Below are 23,877 nucleotides of genomic sequence, written 5' to 3' on the forward strand. Positions count from 1 at the left end.
CATATTTGTATTAGATCCCCCTTTCCCCAATAATAAGGATAAAAAATTCAGAGGTTGATGAGGCGTGATTACGTTTGGTGTCAAACCTGGCAACCCGCAGGATTAGGGAAAACATTTTTATCTGTGAGGAAGTCGATGATCGGGACCATAAAAAGTGTTCGTAATGATACGTTTGGATATAATGTTCTTTTTCAGCCGGATTTGTCTGCAGCAATGAAGAAAGTCGTTACAAAGACGCATCTGATCAAATGAATAGCTATTTTTCTTTTAAATTAACTTAAACTATGACCGACCATGGTGGTTTGACAAGCTAACTTCCGGTCAAACGTTCACGCGCGCACTGAAACGCGTCGATTCCAGGTATTCTGAAGAGTAAAAACATCACCCGAGGCGCTGGACATGAGTGGGAAGTGTGTCTTGTGGCGTTCCTGAACTTTGGCTGACAGAATGGCCGGCATTTCCACGTACGTGGAGGATTTCAGGCGGGGGCTAAAGTTGGACGTCCTGCGGGAGACCGCGCGTCAGTATCCCATGTCCTGCTGCCTGATCCTCTGCCTGCTTTTGCTGACGGCGCTGCTCAACAGGTGAGACGCCCTCCTCGGCACCGACGGCCCCCATAACCGCTCCAGAATAATCGACTATTGATCACCTTTACGTCCTATTTATAAACACGTGCACTTCCCGAACCGTCCGGAAGGGGGCGCACCAAGCCCATAAAAATCACCGACTGCATTTTCACTAAAACATGAGAAAATTATTGATTAAAAAAGACTTTTTCCTGAGCGAATAGCCTTACAATAAAAACAGAGAAACGACATGATCATTTTCTTTCTTTTACTTTTCCTTTAGCCATAAATGTATCGAGAAATAAACCAGAATATTGAAAGAAAAATTCACGAATGAAACCATATTTACTTAAACATGATCCAATTCAGGGCATGTTTCACTTTAAAGCTCATTCTTGTTTCTATTTTCATTCATTAACCATTTTTTCTATTTGCTTTTAATAAGTATTATGCGTAAACTGAATTTTATTAATGATACTATTTTTTTACCTTTGTGTAAAATGAGTCACATTATTGTCCGTTTTGAGCATCGCTCTCTCTTTTCTCTGACAGAATGACAGGTCTGTTGTTGTTGTTTTGCTGCTAATGTGTATTTATTTCTCACTAATCTGGATTAAAGTAAAGGATGGGCATCTTTTGGACAGTCGTGTGGAAATGATGAGTCTGTTTTCTCAGCTACCTCCACGTCTTGATGATCTTCTGGTCCGTGCTCGCCGGCGTCGTCACGTTCTACTGCTCCCTGGGACCAGAGTCTCTGGTTCCCAACATCTTCTTCAGCGTGAAGCACAGGAACAAGGTAAGCCTGGCGGCGGCGGTGAAGGCGGCGCTCCGCCGTCCCTCAGGGATAATGGTGGTTGTTGTCTCGACAGCGGCAGGAGTCGGCGTTGTTCCCTCTGGGCCACAGCTGTGCCGTGTGCGGGAAGGTCAAGTGCAAGCGGCACCGGTGTGTCCACGCTCAGCCAATATCCCGGATTTTTCCTTAAACTGGGATGTGCTGACGTGTTTGTCTGGTTGTCTGCAGACCGACGCTCCTCCTGGAGAACCACCAGCCGTGGTTGGAGCTGAAGGTCCATTCAAAGGTGGACGCTTCCATAGCAGAGGTACCTAATGTCCACGTCTTCCCAGATCCACTAGTTGTTCTAGGCAGACAATCCCAGCGAATTTTGTTTTAGCGAATTTCTGGGCCATTAAAATGTCGATTCTCCAAATAAAGAAAACAGAAATAAATATTTCGGCGCATAAAATGTTCGTGTTTGAAATTCAAAGGTTTCAAATGTCAGAATCTGGTGGAAGAGAAAAATGTCCGTAGGTGAGCATCGTTTCTGCTTTCTTTCCCTTCCAGGTGTTCGAGTTGGTTCTGGAGAACTTCGTGTATCCCTGGTACAGGTGAGAGGGCGTTTCAGAGAGGGGGGGGGGCTACCTCCCACTCTGACTCGTTTGGTTTCCTTCAGGGAGATCACAGACGACGAGGCGAGTTTGGACGAGGTGAGGATGACGTTCCGGTTCTTGGCGTCCGTGCTCGTCCGTCGAGCTCAGAAGGTGAGACGAACGGCTCCTCAGATGTTCATGAGGTCTTGGTTAACCCCGCCCACATGCGTCACATCGTTTTGTTCAGCTCGTGTATTACACTGTTCCGATGAAACATGTGCGAGCAACAGGGGAACGCCACTTTTGGTTGCTCGCCACGTGAATGCCGTTAAAAATCTAAAAACGTTTTTTCCCGCCCAACGGCGCTCGAGGAGTTAGGAGGGAAAAGATGGAGGTTACATTCGTAGAAGGCGCTTAAGGAGATTTGGCGGCCTGTTCCTGAGGTCAAAGGTCAATAAAACCTTATTTAAAGGTCCAAGATGTGAGGAAACAAAATGGTCTGAACTGAAATTAGTTTGAATATTTTCTCCAGAACTGGATTTTTTTTTTTAGGTTAAACACATGAAAGCGTTTTAACGGCTCTTTGTTTGACCTTTGCCCTCACCTGTCGGGCAGGTCGATATTCCAGGTGTGTTTGCCGACAAAGTGATGAAGGCGGCCATGAAGCACATCGAGATCATCGCTAAAGCTCAAGAGAAAGGTGAGAGCACCGATGGCGTCGAGGCTCTCGGTGATGTTTGGTATCATCCATTCCCACGTTGCAAAATATGAAATATTTGCTTTCAAACGTTTTTTTTTTTCCTTCAAAATTGTTATTATTGTTTTAATTTTCTTTATATTTTTGCGTTTGCAACACTAATGTTTTTTCATGCGTTGTGTCTCATCTCGCTTTTTTCCTGTCTTTGATTTTTCTCTCATAAGTTTCAGGGGGACTTAGTGCAGCTGGAAGTAACGTTTTAGTACGACTTGTGTCTGAACTCTTGTTTTATTTTATCCATAAATGATAAAACATGAAGAGAAAATAGTATTTTTCCTTTGGACAAAAGCACACGAGTTCTAAAAAATAAGACGCTGTGAAAATTAACATAAAAGTTCACATTTGTTCTTCTGCTAAATACATGAAGGGTAAAAAGAGCCGCCTCTGATTGGTTAGAATCTGAACCAATCAGCACCTGTTTGATGAAACTCATGACAGCAAAATCAAAGATAGGAAAAAAGCGAGATGAGTCACAACGCATCTAAAACATTTGGGTTGCAAACGCAAAATATTTTTAAAGCAAATATTTCATATTTTACTTTTCTACTTAGAAATGTTGGTGTGCTACGTGGTCGCATAAATATCTCTCCATGTTTGCCTTCAGCCAAGAACGCAGACGCTCTGGAGCGAGCCGCTCTGGAGGAATACGGTCCCGGCCTTCACGCCGCTCTGTACAGCAGGAAGAATGAGCTGCTCTACCTGAGGAAGCTGACGGAGATGCTGCTTCCTTACGTCCTGCCGCCTAAAGCGACGGACTGCAGGTACCAGAACTCCTCAGGTCCAGAGTTTCCTTCAGGTTCAGGTTTGTGGAGTTGAGCATCACTTCTGCTCAGGTCTCTGGCTCTGCTGCTGCGGGAAGTGATGTCCGGATCCGTCATCCTCCCGACCATGGACTTCATGGCCGACCCCGTAAGCATCACCGTCTCCGCCGCCTTCGTGACCTCTGAGGCCCCGGGACCCGGGGTGGTTCCGGTAACGGGACACGAAAAGGCAGCGGAGTCTGACCACCCAACGTTGGAAGTGCTTGAATGTGGGCGGCGTGGACCTAACCGTAGTCTCTGTTGGTTCCTCAGGACACCGTGAACCTCATGGTCCTCATATTCGTCGACCACTCTCCAGTAGGTGTCGCTCTCTTCAGGTTTTTGTACGTTTTCTGCATCGCCGCTGACGCTGCCTCCATCAGGGAGCTAAAGCTAGCGAGCAGTGGTCATGTGATCGTGAGCAGTGGTCATGTGATCGTGAGCAGTGGTCATGTGATCGTGAGCAGTGGTCATGTGATCGTGAGCAGTGGTCATGTGATCGTGAGCAGTGGTCATGTGATCCTGTCGTCCAACCAATGACTGAGCCAGACGTCGTCTGTTTCTATGGAAACCACTCTAACCAATCAGGAGTGAGCGCGTTGGAAGGCCACACCTCCTACCACTTGAAAGCGGGCTCTGCCAAATGTTTTGGGCGCTGGATGCGGACAGCCAGCAGGCTCCACCCACTTTTACTGAGGCGTCTGATTGGTCAGTTTAGAACGGATCATCAAGAACTGCGGGGTCAAATCAGGATCAGCTCAAACTCGCACACATAAAGTAGTAAACTCAAAAGTACAAAGTTCAAATTCTGAATTTTCTTTTTTTTTTGGAGTTCATCCTAATTTTGCGTGGGGGGGGGGGGCTTTGAGCGCATTGGCTACAGGGACATGATTGACATCTGGTTACGCCATAACCGTTATGTCTTTGGGTTTTTCCCCTGTAATCCCTTCTTTTTTTTAAATTCAAGTTTCAATTTTGAGAACAATTTTATTTTTTCAAATTTTCAATATTTTTGTTTCAAATTTGCAATATGTACTTTTGAGTTTAAACCTGTTTTCTTTGTGTTTTTTATTCGGTTTCATCTGATTTAACTCCATATTGAACATCTGATTGGTTCCTCTGCGTCTGATTGGACAGAGGAAGTTTGCTATAGTCTGTTCACCTGTCAGAAAATTTCCCAGAAGTCCCTGTGAAAAACCACCAGTTCTTAGGTTTTTACTTAAACTCCGTAAACATTCAGGACAGTCCTGCAGCACACCGTCCAACCACGACTCTTATCTCTGGGAAAAAGCTCATTTCAACCCTTTTCTTCGTGTGTTTGGACAAAAAGTGTCATGTTGATCCTCTCCTTCCTGAAATTCCAGCCAGAACCAGCCACAGAGCCTCCGTCTCCGCTGGTTCCGTTCCTACAGAAATATGCAAACGGCAGCACCAAGAAGTCCTCAGTGAGTTTTTCTGAGGACTCTGTCCCGGCTCCCTGCAGATCTCTCCTGCTCTGCCACAGTTTCCCCGACTTCTTCTGCTTGCAGGTGCTGAAGCTGGAGCTGAAGGACATCCGGGAGCAGCAGGATCTGCTCTTCCGCTTCCTCAACTTCCTGAAGCAGGAGGGCGCCGTGCACGTGCTGCAGTTCTGCCTGGCCGTGGGTAAGAGCGCCGCTCCGCAGTGCGGGTTCTGTCCCGCCACGGATCCGTCAGAATGAACTCTGTGCTTCCAGAGGAGTTCAACGATAAGATTCTGAGTCCGGAGCTGAGCGACGGCGAGCTGCGGCGTCTGCACGGCGAGGTGCTTCACATCTACGAGACCTACTGCCTGGACGAGAGCGTGGACAAGATCAGCTTCGACGCGTCCATCGTGGAGGAGATCAGGAACAGTACGGGAATCGGCTTCAAGCTCCACATCGGTGCAGGTCGACCAGACTTTGTTCTCATCTGAGCTCTCCGCCGCCAGTCGCCTCGGCGCCGTACTCGGACGTGGTGAGGCTGCAGAAGACGACGTGTCTGTTCGAGGCGTACGAGCACGTCCTGTCTCTGCTGGAGACGGTCTTCACGCCCATGTTCTGCCACAGCGATGAGGTATGGATGTATAGGAAACCTGCGGAAAAGCCCCGCCCACACGGGTCAACGTTTCTCTTTTCTCATCAGTATTTCCGACACCTGCTGAGAGGAGCTGAGCCGCACGCCAGAAACTCCAAAACCAACAGGTTTGAGTCTGAATGTTTTCCTCCGTTTGATGCCGAGGAGAATAAAAAAGGAGCAGCTTCTTCACCCCCCTGTAGCCCTCATCATTTGCTGCACAGCACGCTCACCTTCTTCTGGGAGCTTCCACTAACAGATGCCGAGCTTATCAAAGTGGGACGGTCCGAACGAGCCATTCTCAGTTCAGTCCAGATGATTCCAGAAAGGCCAGATTGCTGGTTACCAGCAGATCATCAAACGTTCATCCCTCTTTTCTAAACGTCAGATAAATCACACTGTCATCTGCGTATAAATGGAAAGAGCCGTGCTTTCTCAGAATTGACCCCAAAGGCCAAAAGGAGGCCCTAAAACCGATCTGGACCAAATAAGAAGTTAAAAAAAACACCATGTTCACCTGAAAGAGTTTAATTTCCATGAATAGCTCCCGCCCTGCATGGCGTTTGACAGCAGACCCACTGTCTTTCCTGCAAAGCGACCAGAACCTCAGGGTTCTGCTGTTTCCTGCAGGAACGTACCAAGAAGAGGGGAGTCCTTCAACATGAGGAAGCTCAGCAGCAAGCTGAAGGACGTGTTCAGAAGCACCACCATGGAGGGGGCCATGCTGCCCCCCAGTGAAGAAGACGTGGTAAGAGCGCGTGCAGCTTCCTGCCTGCTGCTGCATGTGGCGTCAAAGAGTCTGCCCCTCCCCGTCTGCAGGTGGAGGAGGCGGCGGCGGTCTACGAGGACGAGTCCTCCTCCGAAGTGGCCGCCGCGCCGGGCATCCAGAGGAACCTGTCGGCGTGGAGGGTCAGCATCCCCTTCATCGACTTCTGCGAGGATGAAGTCAAACGGGAGAAGATCCCCGTTTTCTGCATCGACGTGGAGCGCAACGACAGGAAGGATGGTGAGGGAGGAGTGAGGGCTTCTGGGAAACCCCCCCCCACCCTTCAAACGTGTGTTGATCAGCCAATCTGTGACCCCTCCTTCTGTCCTCGCAGTCGGCCATGACACCGAGAAGTGGTTCGTCCCCAGGAGATACCTGGAGTTTTACGTTCTGGAGTCAAAGCTGACGGAGTTTCACGGTAATGAAGCCGCCGCACGCCGTCCTAAAAAACACATGGTTCTGTCCCGCAGCAGCCGTCCCGGACCGAAGGGTTCCTCCTCTGCCTTTGAGCAAACATTTCCCCCCGTCAAAACTCAAATATATAACAGGACCCACGGCATGGCGCCTGTGTTATGGCATAATTTGACCACAATATGGGAAAAGAAATCTTTTGTTCGAGTGATTGTTTTGCAAATTTATTGACCTTTGACCTTGGGAAGAGGCCGCTATTTTGAATCTACAAACTCTTCTTTTCCTTTAATGTATCACCTCCTAATTCTTCAAGCATCACTGTTGGGGGAAAAAAGGTTGGTTTTAAAGTTTTTAGAACTTGAACGTCATTGGCGAGCTCGCAGAAGGGCTGTTCTCTTGTTGCTCCGCCCATTTTTTACCCCGTGAACATTTCACAGATGAAAATACTAAGCGATACGAGTATATTAGGAATGTGGCCAATTCTTCTAAAAATCCCATAAACCTGATGGTACGGTGGCCCTGAAGTCCAAATCATTCAACGAGAATTAAAATAATTAGAAAAATGAGTTCAAAAGCAGAATTACATTTGAGAAAAAAAGACAAAGTTTCAGAAACCAAAACCTAAAAAACAAACCCTTTTTCTAAAGAAGGGATTTGATCAAATGAAAAAGAGGAAAAGTTCTTGTAGTTCTGTTTATCGATTCACTCTGAAACCCGAGGAACCCGGTGGAGATCCGTTCTTCACCATTCATCACTCGTGTGTTTTGTGGATCATCTGCAGATGAAATCAGCCTTTCTTTGGGAGAAATCTCCACTCATTTCTGCCACAATCAAAAGCAAAAACTCCTCCAGCCTGAGGCGGCTGATGGAAAACTTCATATCCCAGCATTCCCAGCAGTGGCATGTCTGTGCAGGTTCAGAACTTTGCTCATGTGTTTGTGGTTCTTGTTCACCTTACAGGAACGTTTGCAGACGCACAGCTTCCATCCAAGAGGATCATTGGACCCAAGAACTACGAGTTCCTTCAGTCCAAAAGGGAGGAGTTTGAGGAATACTTACAGGTACTACAGAGGAATACTTACAGGTACTACAGAGGAATACTTACAGGTACTACAGAGGACTACTTACAGGTACTACAGAGGACTACTTACAGGTACTACAGAGGACTACAGTGAGGGTCTTTCTGGTGGACGTTGGGCGTCCTGCTGTGTCTCACGTGTTCCTGTGGCGTTCCGTCGGTCCGACTGACTGTGAAGGCTGCAGAAGCCGGTTCTGATGAGAACCCGGTCCGTGTGTTTGTGCAGAACCTCCTGAAGCATCCGGAGCTCAGCAACAGCCAGCTGCTGGCGGACTTCCTGTCTCCGTTCAGCATGGAGTCGCAGTTCCTGGAGAAGATGCTGCCTGACGTCAACCTGGGTGAGTGTGGCCTCTGAGGTTCCTGATTGTTTTAGAGACCGCCGTGGGACGGTTAGGGACCGTCGCGGGACGGTTAGGGACCGCCGCGGGACGGTTAGGGACCGCCGCGGGACGGTTAGGGACCGCCGCGGGACGGTTAGAGACCGCCGCGGGACGGTTAGGGACCGCCGCGGGACGGTTAGGGACCGCCGCGGGACGGTTAGAGACCGCCGCGGGACGGTTAGGGACCGCCGCGGGACGGTTAGGGACCGCCGCGGGACGGTTAGGGACCGCCGCGGGACGGTAAGAGACCGCCGCGGGACGGTTAGGGACCGCCGCGGGACGGTTAGAGACCGCAGTGGGACGGTTAGAGACGGTTAGAGAGTTCGGTAAAGTTAGAAAGATATTCACAGATTCGGACTTCCGGCCGCAATAACTCTTCCGATAAACGTTCAAATGTGCCAGCAAGTATCTAATTCCTTTTGTATTAACCCAGAGAGTGAACTACAATTTCACTTCAAAAGAAAAAAGATCGTTTTTTCACCTTTTGATCAAAATTGTTCTCTTCGAGGTGTAAATGCAGACATGCAGCGAGCCGGCAGCCAAGGGACCGTCAACAAAGTGCAACCTCTGTGAAACACCATTCTGTAAAAATCAATACTCTTGTGGAAAGTGAATACATCTCTACATTTATATGAACTGGTAATGAATATCTGTCAGCATATTCATGCTAAAATGAATATTTTGTGTGTCTTTCTTCATTATATTTTATTGCACATATTTTTCACATTTATTAGAGACAAGAATCATAATTAAAGTGTTCAATAGCTTTTAAAAATACTGAAGCTTCAGTCACCAAACTTTCTGTACTAAGTATTCATGACCTTATTGTCCGACTACAACAAAGACTTGGTCAGAAATTAACTTTGTTTATGTTTTTCTATTAGTCATATAGAAATATGGATCATATTCGGTCAAAAATCCTCAATAGCTCTGAAAATACTGAAGCTTCAGTCACCAAACTTTCTGTACTAAGTATTCATGACCTTATTGTCCGACTACAACAAAGACTTGGTGAAAAAAATGAACTTTGTTTATGTTTTGATGTTTTCATATTGAAATATGGATCATATTTGGTCTAAAATGTTTAATAGCTCTGCAAATACTAAAGCTACAGTCCCCAATCTTCTTGTACACAATAATCATGTCCCTATTGTCCTACTACAACAGAGATTTGGTCAGAATCTTTCTTTGTTCTTTTTTAAGGATGAAAAATAAATTGTCAATTACACTCTTTTGCTCATAAAATACAATTAATGCAGTCTTCAACCTTTTACTAAATTTTACTATACAATCTTACTACCACAACCTGTTGGTTTGTTTCTTTATTTTTTATGGTATCTCAATTATTCGAATATTGATCGTCATTGGCCCCTGACATTAAATTAGTTCTGCTTATAGTTAAACCACAGTAAACAAACTCTGTACAATGACAACTCTTCCACATTTTTTTAGACCATACCACTAAAGAAAATGTTGAAAGAAAATAACTTTCAATAGCTTTTAGAAATGTTTTATTAGGAAAGATTTTAATGCAATGTAGACCCAATAAATAAATAAAAAAAACCTGTCCTTAGATATACTGGTATTCAAACAAACAGACTTGAACAAAACATTTTCAGTGAATTAAAACAATCATGTGTTGAACAAAAATAATAATTTACAAAAGTCATTTTACAAAATGACATTGCTCAAAAAAGGTTGCAAATTTTTTTTCTGAATGTCCAAATGAGTTAATGGTGCTATTACGTTTTACACAATGGACAATACCAGGATTCTGTCTCGGCAGGGATGTCACATGTTTCCCAAGACAGGCAGTCGATGTGGTACCACCTTCCACAAGCGCCACACTGGATCTGCAAGTTAAAAATCAAATACAATCAATGGCAGGCAAAAGTGACTCAGTTGTTCAGCAATTATAAAAAATATATTACTCTGTAATAATGTATTACTTTGTAGACTATATTTTGATCTTTTTGGAGCAAATATGAACAGTTTCTGACTTAAACAGTCATTTGCTACTTTTAAAATGCATAACAACATGGACGACATTATTCATTCATTCATTTTTTTTTTAATTCATTCTCTATTTCGTTTTGTCCCTTTCGGGGTCACGGGACTGCTGGAGCCTATCCCGGCCACTTGTGGGTGAAGACAGGGGGCCCTGGACAGGTCGCCAGTCTGTCGCAGGGTAGAATGTCCACAATCACACACCTATTCATTCTCACACTCATACCTATGGACAATTTAGAGTTGCCAATTAACCTATGAAGCATGTTTTTGGATGGTGGGAGGAAGCCGGAGATTCCGGAGATATATATATATATATATATTGATAATGTTATTTTCAGACTTCTCTTACTTAATCTGACAAAAACCTTTTTACATTTTAGGACTACATTGTATGAAAATGTAAAAGGTTTTTGTCAGACTAATTAAGAGAAGTCTGAAAATGTCATTAACACATTTTTTTGGATTGCAATGTTTATATTTTAAGATTATTAATGATACAGTAAAGGCACTTACCCAAACTAATCTCTTATCCCTTTTTGGGAGATCTTTCAGTCCACAAAAGGAGCAGTATTCGTCCCGTGACACTTTTAATAGAATGACAGAGAGGATGTCATTAATTTGAAATTACAAAAAAAGTATTTACAATATACCGGTATTTTTGTTGTTGTTTCCAGTATCACCTGATCCCTTCATGATGTCCTCAGCAATGTCTCTTCTAAACCTTTTCATGGATTTATTTGAAGATTCAATGTCCAATGTCAGTGGGACTTCTGGGAAAGATGAGATGAAAATCTTTGCCATCTGTAGGAAAAATAGCACGAAATATTAACTATTGCTATATTTAAGACTTATCTTACTGGGACATAAGTCTTACCAGCATCACAAACACCCCACAACTGGTGGAGTCCTGCTGGTAGGTGTGAGTTACAACTCCAGGCTGCCATTTCATATTGACCCAGTCATCCTTTCCCAGGCGATTTCTCCTCATTTTGAAGTACTCACTGCGGAATAAAAAAATAATTTCTGTAAAACATATTATCTTACATAACTACGCAACACAAATATGACCACAAATTAAACATGTACATTTCTTTTTTAATTTACATGAATCTTTTGGCAGCTTTCTTTGAGTCCTCCTCCTCATTTGAGCCATGCAAGGAATCCAACACAAATATTTTTTGAGACAGCGCATGGAGAAACTGTGAAAATGAAAGTACATAATCAACGAAAAATTACATCTTTAAAATATTGTAAACAGTGAAATGTTTTGACTTATGACTAATATATTATAGAAACATTCCTACCACAAACTTCCAGTGTGCATTTCCTATGTTGACAAAGCCAACAACTCCATTGTAGTTGTCAAATGTGACCTGACATATTGAAATAGTTGAGTGAAATGAAAATAAGGTAGATAATGACAAGCCTACAATCCCAAATTAAAAAAAGATAAAAAAAACACAACAATCATGTAGACAAAATCAGTTTTTTGTTACATTTTTTAGCCCTTGTCTGGCCACCTCCTCTCTTGTCCCATGTAAAATCACTCCCACGGTGTAGTGATTCATTTGATAAATTTTTCCATTTAGATCTTGCTCGTTTAGAGTTGCCCCAATGTAGCATTCTATGACCTTCAATTGAAAAACATGACAGACACTATTAAAGAACATGGCTGAAGTAGCATTCAGTGAATTATTTATTTATACTGAAACAAGACTAAATAATTATTAAAGATATTAATTAAAGTCATGCAAAATGATGTGCCATCTGCAATTAAGTGTAGTAAACAAAGTCTTTTTTGAAAACACTCACCTCTCCAATCAAAAGTTCTTCGGGTCTCAAACTCAAAAATTCTCTGTGTCTCAAGGTGAAACTCTGTTTTTGATTCGTGTTTCTGAGGACTGCAACAACAACCTCTGTTTCTTCACATTCCCAAAGTTGTTCTACCTGTGAAATGTAAACATCCAAATAATAAAATAAAAATATTTGCTTTAAAAATTAGGATTTAGTTTTATTACAACACTGAATAACTTTGACTAATGCAACTTTTTCATGCTTTTCATGCTTTGGGACAGCAAAATAAAGTGATGGGATGAAGTGCTACTTTTCATGTAATTAAACATCTCAGTCTGTTCTTTTATAACATTTACATTACACTTTTCAAACTTTAATGTACTCACCTCCGGATTTACTGGTGATTTTTCCTCATGGATGCTGGCATGATCCCGTTGTTGGACCCTGGTTTGACCCACATCATGGGCTGGTGTTTTCCATGTTACTTTTGGTTGTGGGATAATCTTTGGAAAGACCAAAACACATGATACATAATAATGAGACAATGTTTTTTCAATTAATAATACATCTCTATTATTTAAAAAAAAACAATTACATAACATTCTCTGATCATAATTTACTCACTTGAGGGTTTTCTTTTAATTCTTGGACAGGAGTACTGGCAGGATCTAGTTGTGTGCTGGTTTGAACCAAATCGGGTTGTCCTTTTGTCCTTTTCGTTTTTTCTTTTGGTCGTGGCATTATCTTTGGGGGATTGAAGTACTTTGATTTTTTTTTTACACTTAGCCTATCTTCACTTTTTGCCCACCCTTCCTGTGACTGCATGATCTTTTTTGAATTTTGGTTGGCAGTCAGAAGTTTTTCCGAGAAGTTGTTGTTGATGATGTGTTCCTTGTACCTTCCTTGAAGGCTTACATGCATTTTTCGGATAAATGCGGCTGGTCTGAGTTTTAATTTTCTCATTAGAATCACATTTTTAGTAATGCCAAACCATCTTTCAACATGGCAATTTGTGTCTCTTGTTCTTGTTGGTTTCAAATCCTCTTCTTCTTTGGAATGATGCACGTACCTCTGTAAATTCCCCAGCATCAAACCACTCCAGAATGGGAAAAGCCCTAAGTAGTTCTTAAACAGAGCATTCACAATGTCAGGACAGAAGTAAGGGTTTTTGAATACTTCTTGTCCAACATCCTCTTCAATTTGTTCTGCTTGAGCTTTGTCAAAGACAGTTTTGAACGAGGTCGTGAAAGGAGATCCACGAATGAGGTTTTTAACATTTTGCTTGTCCTCATCATCGTCCTCTTTTGAAGAGCATTTAATGTCAGAGAAAGCATCCATGTCCGTTTCAGGTTTCCTCTGTATGATGTCCTGCAGTGTTTTCAGGTGATTTTTCACGACAGATGTGTACTGTGGTCCATTCAGGACTTTGCAGATCGAATAGAACACCTTTAGTCCTTCTGAAAGTGATGTGCAGTTTTGCAAGCATGCAAATGCAAAAGTTGCAAACTCTTTCAAGGCTTTGTCTGACGTTTGCCTTCCAAACAACTGCATCACAGACTTTAAAACATGTGTAGAACAAATGTGGACAACTGTTAATGCTTTGATTTCGGGCCAAGTTTTTTTTCCTAAGCAAATATCAAAAGTTCTGTTAAGATACCTCACAGCGTCTTCTCTGTTGAAGGTCAGCAGAACGCTTTGTATGATTGCCCAGCTGTGATCTGTTTCTATTTGCCGAATTGTTAATTTTGTATACTGTGATAGTTTTTTCAAAAACTGCATGAGCCAACAAGTTATAGATGGAATTGAATGGTCGTTTGTGAGCATTTCACAGACTGGCAGTGGGGGTGTACCTGCACCATCTCCAGGAAGAGTTAGAGAGTAGTAGAGAATGCGTTTTTTTTGACCAGGAACCTTGGAAGTGACATTGCCTGTCGCATCGAGATATAACGCCAGAGGAGTCTTTCTTCGCAAATGTTGTACAACAATGTTCAAACTTGTCTCTGTGTACATGTGAATGCCAAATGGGTCAATTTGAAAATGTTGCATGTATCCTGGGAAGTTTTTGTACTTTGTGTCACATTCTTTAATTATGTTTTGAGTGAGGTACAGTTCTAAAAATATGTCCTCATGCATTCGTTCTTTTTTGGCAAACTCCGAACTAATAACTTTTAGAACATTTTTGTTGAGACTTCGTGTCACATTACCTGAAATGAGTTCAGCCATAGGCGTTTTGTTCATTTTTTTGTAAAAGTAGTTGCTCACACCAATGTGAAGAGCTCTTGCGATTTTTCCTCTTTTGGTTTTAGTAGCTGGCCTGAATTTCCTTTCTGTTGTTTTGTGTAAAATTTGGCCATTTTGAATAACTGATATTTTAACTGAAGTACCTCTTTGAGGTTCCTTCTTTCTGTTGAAATTGTATCTTGCTCTGCATGAGGGGAATGTGCAAACAGCTGTAATGTTTAGGTCTTCTTCCACTTTCGGCTTCTCCCATCAGGGGTCGCCACAGCGAACGAGTCGCATGGTAGATTTGGCAATGTTTTACGCCGGATGCCCTTCCTGACGCAACCTTCTCAAACCGGGCTTGGAACCGGCAGAGGTAGAGAAGGGAACAGGGAGCAGCCCGGAGTCGAACCCTGGTTTCACGGATGGCAGGCGCTGCAAACCAGCACGAGCTAAACCGGCTGCAGCTGTAATGTTTAGGTAAGGACTGTTTATTTTTCTACTGGATTTTTGTCTGATATGATGGCTCTTGAAGGCAAGTGTGCAGCATGGATTTTGTTTTCGAAATCGTTTGTAAAAAATGTTTGTCCAGGGTGGTCTCAGTTTGTTAGCACCAGCACTTGGAGACATTTTTTTTTTTTTTTCTTTTGCTTTGATAGTGATAACAAAGCGTTTATGCACAGCAGGTAAGTTTCTCAAATTTTTTTCATGCAGTTCTTCATTTTGGGGTTCTTTTGGATTTTCATATTTTAAAGATTCCCTCTCAGATTCTTGCAAGTTGGCACTTTCTGCAGATTTTTGGCTGTTTGACATCAGAGTTTCAGCATCTGAAGAGTTGTGTCCATTTGTGTCGTCTGAAAATGCTGGCTCTGGATAGTCTTGCCTTTTCCTCTTTCCATTAGTTTCTATGAATTGTCCAGTTTGCAGTTTATCTTCACATGATAATGTGCAAAAATTTAAGTTGCTATTAGATTTTTGACATATTACTTCAGAGTCGAAATGAAGATCTTCTTCCCAAGATTCAGTGACAGATCCAAAACGCTTTGATCCCATTTCTTGAATTGCATTTTTTAAACCACAACGATTTTTGGTCCACAAAACCCAAAGCCAATGTCGATTCTTCTTATTGTCTTCACCAAAAAGTGAGATGGAAAGTTCTGACCACACTTGTGAAGAATATGTGGCCTGTGTCATGGCATCTTTAGCACTCTTGAAGGCTTTTAATAAAGCTGTAATGCCACCTGCCCTCTCTACCATGTTTTGCCTTCTTTTCTTTTTTCCCATCTTGATTTTTCCCATTTTGCTCTTGTGATCCTTTAAAATAAATTTTAAATTGGTGTTACTCACATTTCTCCTAATATGCAATTCACTTTTTTATTTTAAAAAAAAAGGATAAGTAAATTGTATATGTTACAGCTTTTTCCGATTGCTAAAACACTAAGTGCCATTCTCTAAACCACCCAAATAGGGCTGCACGGTCTGTGGAAAACTCGCAATTTGCGATATAAGTGATCAATATTGCGATGACGACATAACTTGTTATACATAAACAAATAGCAAACCAACTAAAAACGTAATTGCCTACATAGGAGGCGAGCATTTAACATGAAAGGGTTCCATTCGATTGGTCAACGACGTGAAGGGATCAATCTGATAGGTCAAATGCATAAAGGGATTTAATTAATTCGTAAAATACTTCAAGCACATTTACAACTGACATTAATTTAGTAATCTTCTAAACCCGCTTTTTCCCTTTCGCTGTAAATTATGATCAAGATTAGCCAGAGCCTTTCCTGGCTATTTGTGGGCCAAGGCAGAGAACATCCAGGACAGGTCGCCAGTCTGTTGCAGGGCCACAATCACACAAACCTAGGGACGATTTAGAGTAACCAAAGTTTTTGGATGGTGGGAGGAAGCCGGAGTCCCTGGAGAAAACCAATGCATGCGGGAAAGCGGGGATACATTGGTGATTCAGTTTCAAGTCCCCCAGACAGGACTTGAACCAGGGGCCTTATTGCTGTGAGGCAAGAGCACTAACTACTATGCCACCGTGCAGCCCTCTACAATTACCACTTATTGCTATTTTATTTTTTAATACATTTATGATTTATTGTGCAGGCCTGCATCCAATCAACTGATTTAACTAAAAAAACATCACTCTTTAGTTTAAACTTAAAACCCAATTTGCAGTTCACACATAAAAATTTACAAAATCCATTTACATTACAAAAGTTAATACCTAAAAAAATATGCATAAAGTGACCACAAGTAGAGCACTTTCAAGCCTTACAATTTTTTTCAACAATTTAGGTCTTTCAGGTCATGATAACAACAAACAGGATTACCAAAAATCTACAAAAAAGATTTGAGATATGGGAAGAATTCTTTTTTTCAACTCTCTTTAGTTATAAAAGGATAACATATCTCTTAAAAAAATATTTTAATTGGTATCATGAACTTGAAGAATGTAAAAATAAAAGAAACACAAAAAGTAATGCTTAAAATTGTTGAAATGGTGTCCATAAATTTTTACTTTTGTAAATATTTCAATGTTGAAAACAGTTGAATAAATACAAAAAAAGCTATTTTTAATATTTTAGAAAGGGTTCTATGTAATGACACATTAGGCCCTTTAAAATAAGTTAATATAGGAAAAAATGCTAACAAAATGACAATTGTCAAAATAACTCTACCCTAGATCTGTTGATAAAAATTATGGCATGTCCACAAATTTAACTATGGTATGAGAGGATATAAGAGAATAAATGCAGAAGACTTACCGATGCAGCTCACTACTTGATTCTGAGGGAGTCTTACAGTGTACAAACTTTGAACTTCTCCAGGATTTCACCTATTGGTCAGGTTGTCCCGGGAAAAAAAACAACTGTAAGAAGTAAGGGGCTTTCAACTAAACACAGAAATCTGTTCATTGTCACTCTGTAACGACAGAGTCGTTACAGAGTGACAATGAACATTTGAAGACTTTGATTGTCCTTGATACTAGCAGGTGACAGCTCTTAACAGGTGTCATGTGTTTGAAAGAAAACCCCAATGTAAAATAGATATCAACTTTGACAGGATCCAGCGGCTGAACTTTCAAAAATCAATGACAAAAAAGGCGATATTTACATTCAAGTATATAAATGCCCTTCCATAAACCCCAAAAAATGAAAGTATTTTTCTTTTAACCCATAAATAGGAACATGGAAGAGTCTGTGGCATGTAAGTAGAGCAGTTGTTCCTCATCAAAGAGTTGGTTCAATTGCCAGCATCTCAGACAACATGCTTTATTTCCCTCTACTTCTGTTGAGAGAAGTGATGTTAATCTCTGTGTATACTTGCTGGATGCATGCACACGTTTCTCTGTGCAAAAGGTTATATTTTTTTGTATTTACAGGATTGGCACTTTTTTTTAAAAGGTAGAAAGAAAATGCAGATTTAACTCCAGGTGTATTTTTCTAACTACACTGTGCCTTTCCCCTGTGTCTGAGCCATTAGATGTAGCCTATGTTTCTTTATAAAAACTATTAACTACTTTCTTCTACATATGTTGGTCCTCCTGTGCTTGGAAGTCTGGACCAGCATCTAATTTTGGCTGTTAATTTCAAGTAGACACATTATATGTTTTTTTTCATATTCATTTAAGTTTCAATGGACATCAGACACAGGTAAAAAACTTCAATCATTTTTTTTCTCCTTGTGAATACTTGGCCTTGTTGATGGCCAATCAGTAGCCACACAGAATTTTTCACACAGACAGAAGAGGTGATGAAAAGTGTCACCTACTAGTCTCAAGGAAAATCAAAGTAAATTTGAAAGTAAGAAATCACTCTTTAACGACTTTGTAATTGTGGAGGACAAGTCCATCTAGATCAAAGTCCCTCATATCTCACAGTAATTTTTTCTCGGGACAAGCACACCCTTGTTAGCTACAAAGTGAAGTCTGGACGGAAAGAAAAAGTATATGGTCTCCACCTGCTTTCTCAGTATGAATATTGGCTGTTGTTATACAATTGTTAACCTTATTATAAAAACATTACAAAGTTGCTAAAGCTACTTCTTTTTATGTAGAAAATCTGTAATAATTTAAAAGTTATTTCATTTCAGGAATTTAAATTAATAGGTGAAGATGTTTAGATAAACTTATGGAGGGAAAAACTGGCCATGGGGAGAGGAGGAAACACCATAGCTTCATTTATTGGACCTGAAATAAAAACCTGCAATTTAGGGAATATTGAAGTGCTCAAGGTTTTTCTACTGTTGCCTACTTTTTTTCTTAGACTTTAGTTTCTATGAGAATGAGAGACAGGAGAGGTGCTGACTTCAAAACATGTTAATATTTATTTTACAAAAACCATCCAAAAGTACAGTAATGGCGCATTGGGTTCATAATTTCTAATGGGCTATACTAACAAAGACAGAGATATCTGTTGACATCAGGCACTCTAAGACATAAAAAACTCTATAAGCCCTCAATGTATGGAGAGAAAAAGTAAAATGACGTATGGGATGAAGTGCTGATGGGCTCTCATTTCCTCCAATGTCTTTTTTCTGTAATTTTTTACATCATCATCACACACGTTATTCCATTATTTGATCTTGCATCTGCAGAAAAAGACGAGTGAGACCGACACACACAAGAACCTGAAACAGTCTTCAAAATAAAGAAGTCAAACCAGATCCTGCAAAATGTTAATCAATTTTTAAATAATTTGAAATTAAGGAAATTTGAAACCAACAAATTACATGTTTTTAAAAAGTTTTCTCAGCAAAAAGGTAACAATAAGACAGATTGGATAAAATTAAATTTAGAGAACAAAAGAGTAGGAAGATAAAGTCATGATTAATCAGTACAGAAAGTTTGGTGACTGTAGCTTCAGTATTTTCAGAGCTATTGAGGATTTTTGACCAAATATGATCCATATTTCTATATGACTAATAGAAAAACATAAACAAAGTTCATTTTTGACAAAGTCTTTGTTGTAGTCGGACAATAAGGTCATGAATACTTAGTACAGAAAGTTTGGTGACTGAAGCTTCAGTATTTTCAGAGCTATTGAGGATTTTTGACCGAATATGATCCATATTTCTATATGACTAATAGAAAAACATAAACAAAGTTAATTTTTGACAAAGTCTTTGTTGTAGTCGGACAATAAGGTCATGAATACTTAGTACAGAAAGTTTGGTGACTGAAGCTTCAGTATTTTCAGAGCTATTGAGGATTTTTGACCAAATATGATCCATATTTCTATATGACTAATAGAAAAACATAAACAAAGTTAATTTTTGACAAAGTCTTTGTTGTAGTCGGACAATAAGGTCATGAATACTTAGTACAGAAAGTTTGGTGACTGAAGCTTCAGTATTTTCAGAGCTATTGAGGATTTTTGACCAAATATGATCCATATTTCTATATGACTAATAGAAAAACATAAACAAAGCATTTTTCTGACCAAGTCTTTGTTGTAGTCGGACAATAAGGTCATGAATACTTAGTACAGAAAGTTTGGTGACTGAAGCTTCAGTATTTTTAAAAGCTATTGAACACTTTAATTATGATTCTTGTCTCTAATAAATGTGAAAAATATGTGCAATAAAATATAATGAAGAAAGACACACAAAATATTCATTTTAGCATGAATATGCTGACAGATATTCATTACCAGTTCATATAAATGTAGAGATGTATTCACTTTCCACAAGAGTATTGATTTTTACAGAATGGTGTTTCACAGAGGTTGCACTTTGTTGACGGTCCCTTGGCTGCCGGCTCGCTGCATGTCTGCATTTACACCTCGAAGAGAACAATTTTGATCAAAAGGTGAAAAAACGATCTTTTTTCTTTTGAAGTGAAATTGTAGTTCACTCTCTGGGTTAATACAAAAGGAATTAGATACTTGAACGTTTATCGGAAGAGTTATTGCGGCCGGAAGTCCGAATCTGTGAATATCTTTCTAACTTTACCGAACTCGGTTAGGGACCGCCGCGGGACGGTTAGAGACCGCCGTGGGACGGTTAGGGACCGCAGTGGGCTGGTTAGGGACCGCCGCGGGACGGTTAGGGAACACTGTAGAACGTCTGCTGTTCCTTATGTTACTCAGAAACGCTTTAGGTTCAAAGGGTTTCCTGATGGAAGATACTTTTAGTTTTAGGTTCTGCTCCTAAAAACAGTTGAGACTTTTGTTGTTCCAAGATTAGAATCATTTATAAAAATAATCCAGATTATGCAGTTTAGAAAAGTAGATGTTTGATTTTCTGTCGTTTATTGCGTTGCTGAAATAATTTTTTTCATTCAGTGAATTCTAAAGTTGAATAAACTGAGTTCACGTCAGCTTTGTTCTTCCAGCAGAACCTTTTTAAGGAAGTCTTTGTTTTCCAGGAAAGATCTTCAAATCCGTTCCTGGAAAGTTGATGAAGGAGGTAAATGATTCTTTGTTTTTACCCTTTCCTGAGCTCATCAGAAGCTGAAGACGGTTTATCTGGAAAAAATTCATCATTGGTGCTTTTTTTTGTCTTTGTAAAATGTTTTTCAGAAAGGACAGAACCTGGAGCCGTTCATCCAGTCCTTCTTCAACTCCTGCGAGTCGCCCAAACCCAAACCCAGTCGGCCCGAGCTCACCATCCTCAGCCCCACCGCCGAGATCAAGAAGAAGGTAAACGGGTCGGTGCTCATTTCAAACATTGGTCTGTAGGATCCAGCAGGGGGCAGAGTGGGAACCGTGTGATGTTTCACCTTTTCTCTGGGAGGACCTCTGAACCTCATCAGTGCCTGAATAAATGTTGATGAAGGAGAGCGCTGGAAGATGCTTTATTTCCTTCCTTCTAACAGTCTGCGTCCCCACGCTGACGTAATCACCGGTTCCACTGCTCGTCGCCGTGACGACAGCCTTTTTTTGTTGTTTTTTTTGGATCATTGTACATGTCGCTCTGATCTATGGGGTCGCGGAGGTCGACCAAACCTTTGCTGCAGCATTTTGACTGAAGCTCCACCCACCCTCACAGCCACGCCCATTCTTAGGAGCCCGCCCACAACCGCAGGACAAGTAAGATCATTGGCTAGAATTGCAGAGCAAAAGCAAATGGAACACAAGTGACTGACATGTCTATTTTTAGGGTACTGGTAGTGCCATATGCATCGGTACCAGTACCCATCCCTGGTTCTGAGGGAAGAAGTGGATCAGCCCATTAGCTCCAGTGTTTACCATCTTCACCCGCTTCTCGCCACTCCAACAGATTCTGAGCAGATTCCTATTTCCACGTTAGAATCAGCTGATGATCGGAAACATGTCGTAAAGTCCTGCAGCTTTTCTCTGCTCTAGCATCTGCCGGAATGACGTTCATTGCACAAATGGTGGAAGAGTTACGCTTTGTGCCAAGTTGTTTGTTATTTAAGTGACATTTTCAGTGTTAAAGGGCCGATGTCATGCAAAATCCGTTTTTTGAGCTTTTAAGTGTTCTAAAATGTTATTTCCCCACAAAAAATGTGGTAAGTGACCACAGTATCAGCTGATAATAAACTCAAAGGACAAAAGCGTTGATCTGCGTCAGCACTTTTTTGTGTGAACCTAAAGGTCACAAACAGCTTCACTGTGTCTCCTTCACCCCATGGCCGTCTTTCCAGCTTTTTAGCGCCCTCTACCAGAACAACATGGACCTGCAGGAGGACGCCGTGAGGAACCACAGGTCCAACTGCTTCCTGGAGATGATGACGGTCCACGGCATGTATGACTACATGATGCACGTGGGTGAGTGACGCAGCACTTCTTCCTCTTGGCTTGCTTCTGCAGACGACCCCTCAGAACATTACCGGCTAAATCCGTCCTGGTTTGATCCGTTTGGGTTCCTTCTGCTCCAGAATCCTGCATGCTGATGCGTTTCAGACCTAAAGGACGGAGGCTCTTCAGAATAAAAGCGGGACTTTGAGCTCCAGCATCTTCACTTTTCTTGAAACGTCTTCTTCTTCAGCTTTAGTCAAATCCAAACAAATGTAATAAATGAATTTGGTCAAGGCTGGACTGGTTGACTGTTTGATGGAATCAAACCCGCAGACACGTATCCTGAATCCCGTTCTCTCTGCAGCGCGGGTCGTGTTCCGCATCCCAGACTGGCTGCATCACCTGCTGGCAGCTGGAAGGATTCTCCTGAAGAACACGTTGGAGGCCTACATGGACCAGTACATGCAGTCCAAACTGGACCAGGTCCTCCAGGAGCACCGCATGGTGTCCCTCATCACGCAGCTCAGAGGTTCCTTCCTTCTCCTCGCCGACGTCCCGTCCGCCTCCCACGTGGCCTGAACTGTCTTTCTGCTTTCAGACGCAGTTTTCTGTGAGAGCGGTGAGAAGCGGACTGCAGAAGACAGACAGGCCCGGGCCAAGCAGACCTTCCAGGAGATGATCAGATACTTACCAGGTCAGTGTGCCTCCTCACGTCTGTTGAGGAGCACGAACGCCAGCGGCTCCATCTGACCTCAGAGCGAACGCAAAAAAGCAAAGCAGGGTTTTCCTCTGAGAAACAGAAAAGTCTTGAAGATCCTGAACGCCTGGAAAAAGAACAGGAAGTGTTGCAAGTGACTCAGGACCCTGTATTGGTTGGCGTAGGTCATCATCAGTTCCCGCCGTGGTCTTCTGTCCGTCATCTCTAGCTCGTGTTGACCTCCTGGTTTCTTCTTCCTCTGGAGATTCCAGGCCTGACAGGCGATGCTGGATGCTGGTTTCCTCAGGGTTCAACCCCGTCGTCTCCTTCTGGTCTGCCGTTTTTCCTTCAGTCTGTCGTCTGCTTCACCCGGTCGATGGCGGGAAGGAAACAGAAGCGGGTCAGGTCAAATGAAGCAGAAGCTGCTTAACGGTCTCTGTGTTGGATTTCAGACTTTGTGGGGAAATGCATCGGAGAAGAAGCCAAACATGACGGCGTGCGGCTCCTCTTTGATGCTCTGCAGCAGCCGCTCCTCAACAAGCAGGTGAACACTTCACACCTTCAGAGGAGGAGCAGAAAAGAACAGCACCATGTTCAGAAACGGCTCATTATTTGGAGATGTTCAAACACGGATGTGTTGCTCCTCAGATGGCGTACGTCCTGCTGGACATCGCTGTGCTGGAGCTGTTCCCTGAACTCAACAAGGTAAAGTGCAGATGACAACAACAACACCACCAGATCAGAGCACCGCTCACTGTCACTCTGATTCTTTTCTCTCAGGTGGGGACAAAGGAACCGTTTATTGTGTGATTGATGGACAATATTCTGAGCTTTGGCTCCTTCACTGCATTCCAGATGCTGCTGCACTAATAAAAAGATTATTTATTAAAACCGCTGCAGTCGGACTGTTACTGTCCAGTTTAAGGAATGGTCAGATCCAGATTGAGGACTGGTCAGATCCAGGTCGAGGACTGGTCAGATCCCGGTTGATCCGTGTCAGGGAGATCAGGATCCTTTGATGAGGACGTCTACAGTGACAATGAACTGGGTCTGGAGGTGATGTAACATCAACACGTTTCAGGCAGACCAATCCGTGCCGTTACATTCAGGGCAACCTGGTTGCCATGGTTACCACGTGGAGCTGAAGTCTGCCACATTACAAAACACGGCGTCTTTGTTCCAGTTACTTTTCTGACTTGAGAGTACAGCGAGGTTTCTGACACGTTCCTGAGTGGTGTT

At 42.1% G+C, this 23,877-nt stretch overlaps 1 protein-coding gene and 1 long non-coding RNA gene across 3 annotated transcripts; one reads left to right on the plus strand and one right to left on the minus strand.

The window, feature by feature from the left end:
• The first annotated feature begins 96 nt into the window (after positions 1–96).
• Positions 97–23,529, plus strand: LOC101169255 (sorting nexin-14). Of its 2 annotated transcripts, none has more exons than XM_023952987.2 (28): positions 97–584; positions 1,242–1,362; positions 1,436–1,509; positions 1,588–1,666; positions 1,909–1,952; positions 2,018–2,105; positions 2,550–2,634; positions 3,296–3,452; positions 3,525–3,600; positions 3,765–3,809; positions 4,856–4,936; positions 5,021–5,135; positions 5,207–5,362; positions 5,440–5,564; positions 5,634–5,692; positions 6,195–6,312; positions 6,384–6,570; positions 6,665–6,748; positions 7,702–7,802; positions 8,046–8,157; positions 20,606–20,646; positions 20,760–20,879; positions 21,848–21,971; positions 22,306–22,470; positions 22,540–22,635; positions 23,091–23,182; positions 23,287–23,343; positions 23,419–23,529. In XM_023952987.2, the coding sequence occupies exons 1-28, from the start codon at positions 448–450 to the stop codon at positions 23,446–23,448; spliced, it is 2,769 nt and encodes a 922-aa protein (XP_023808755.1). In that variant the 5' UTR covers positions 97–447; the 3' UTR covers positions 23,449–23,529. The 2 variants fall into 2 exon arrangements, with proteins under 2 accessions (XP_023808755.1, XP_023808756.1); XM_023952988.2 differs by having other exon boundaries at positions 99–584; positions 2,018–2,051.
• LOC144990051 (uncharacterized) lies at positions 9,919–11,009 on the minus strand. The gene is made up of 3 exons (XR_013653982.1): positions 10,890–11,009; positions 10,723–10,793; positions 9,919–10,052 (listed from the first exon to the last, which is right to left on the minus strand). It is a non-coding gene; the product is annotated as an uncharacterized LOC144990051 (long non-coding RNA).
• Positions 23,530–23,877: the final 348 nt, after the last annotated feature.

The sequence above is a fragment of the Oryzias latipes genome, chromosome 24, assembly GCF_053564925.1.
Source record: "Oryzias latipes strain Hd-rR chromosome 24, Olatipes_Hd-rR_3.1".
In the NCBI taxonomy this organism is placed as follows: Eukaryota; Metazoa; Chordata; class Actinopteri; order Beloniformes; family Adrianichthyidae; genus Oryzias; species Oryzias latipes.

Coding starts and splice junctions, on each gene's coding strand:
- LOC101169255 (XM_023952987.2), top strand. CDS start 448: ATGGCCGGCATTTCCACGTACGTGGAGGATTTCAGGCGGGGGCTAAAG. Junction 1,363..1,435: donor GCGTGAAGCACAGGAACAAG/GTAAGCCTGGCG, acceptor TTGTCTCGACAG/CGGCAGGAGTCGGCGTTGTT. Junction 23,344..23,418: donor TGTTCCCTGAACTCAACAAG/GTAAAGTGCAGA, acceptor CTTTTCTCTCAG/GTGGGGACAAAGGAACCGTT.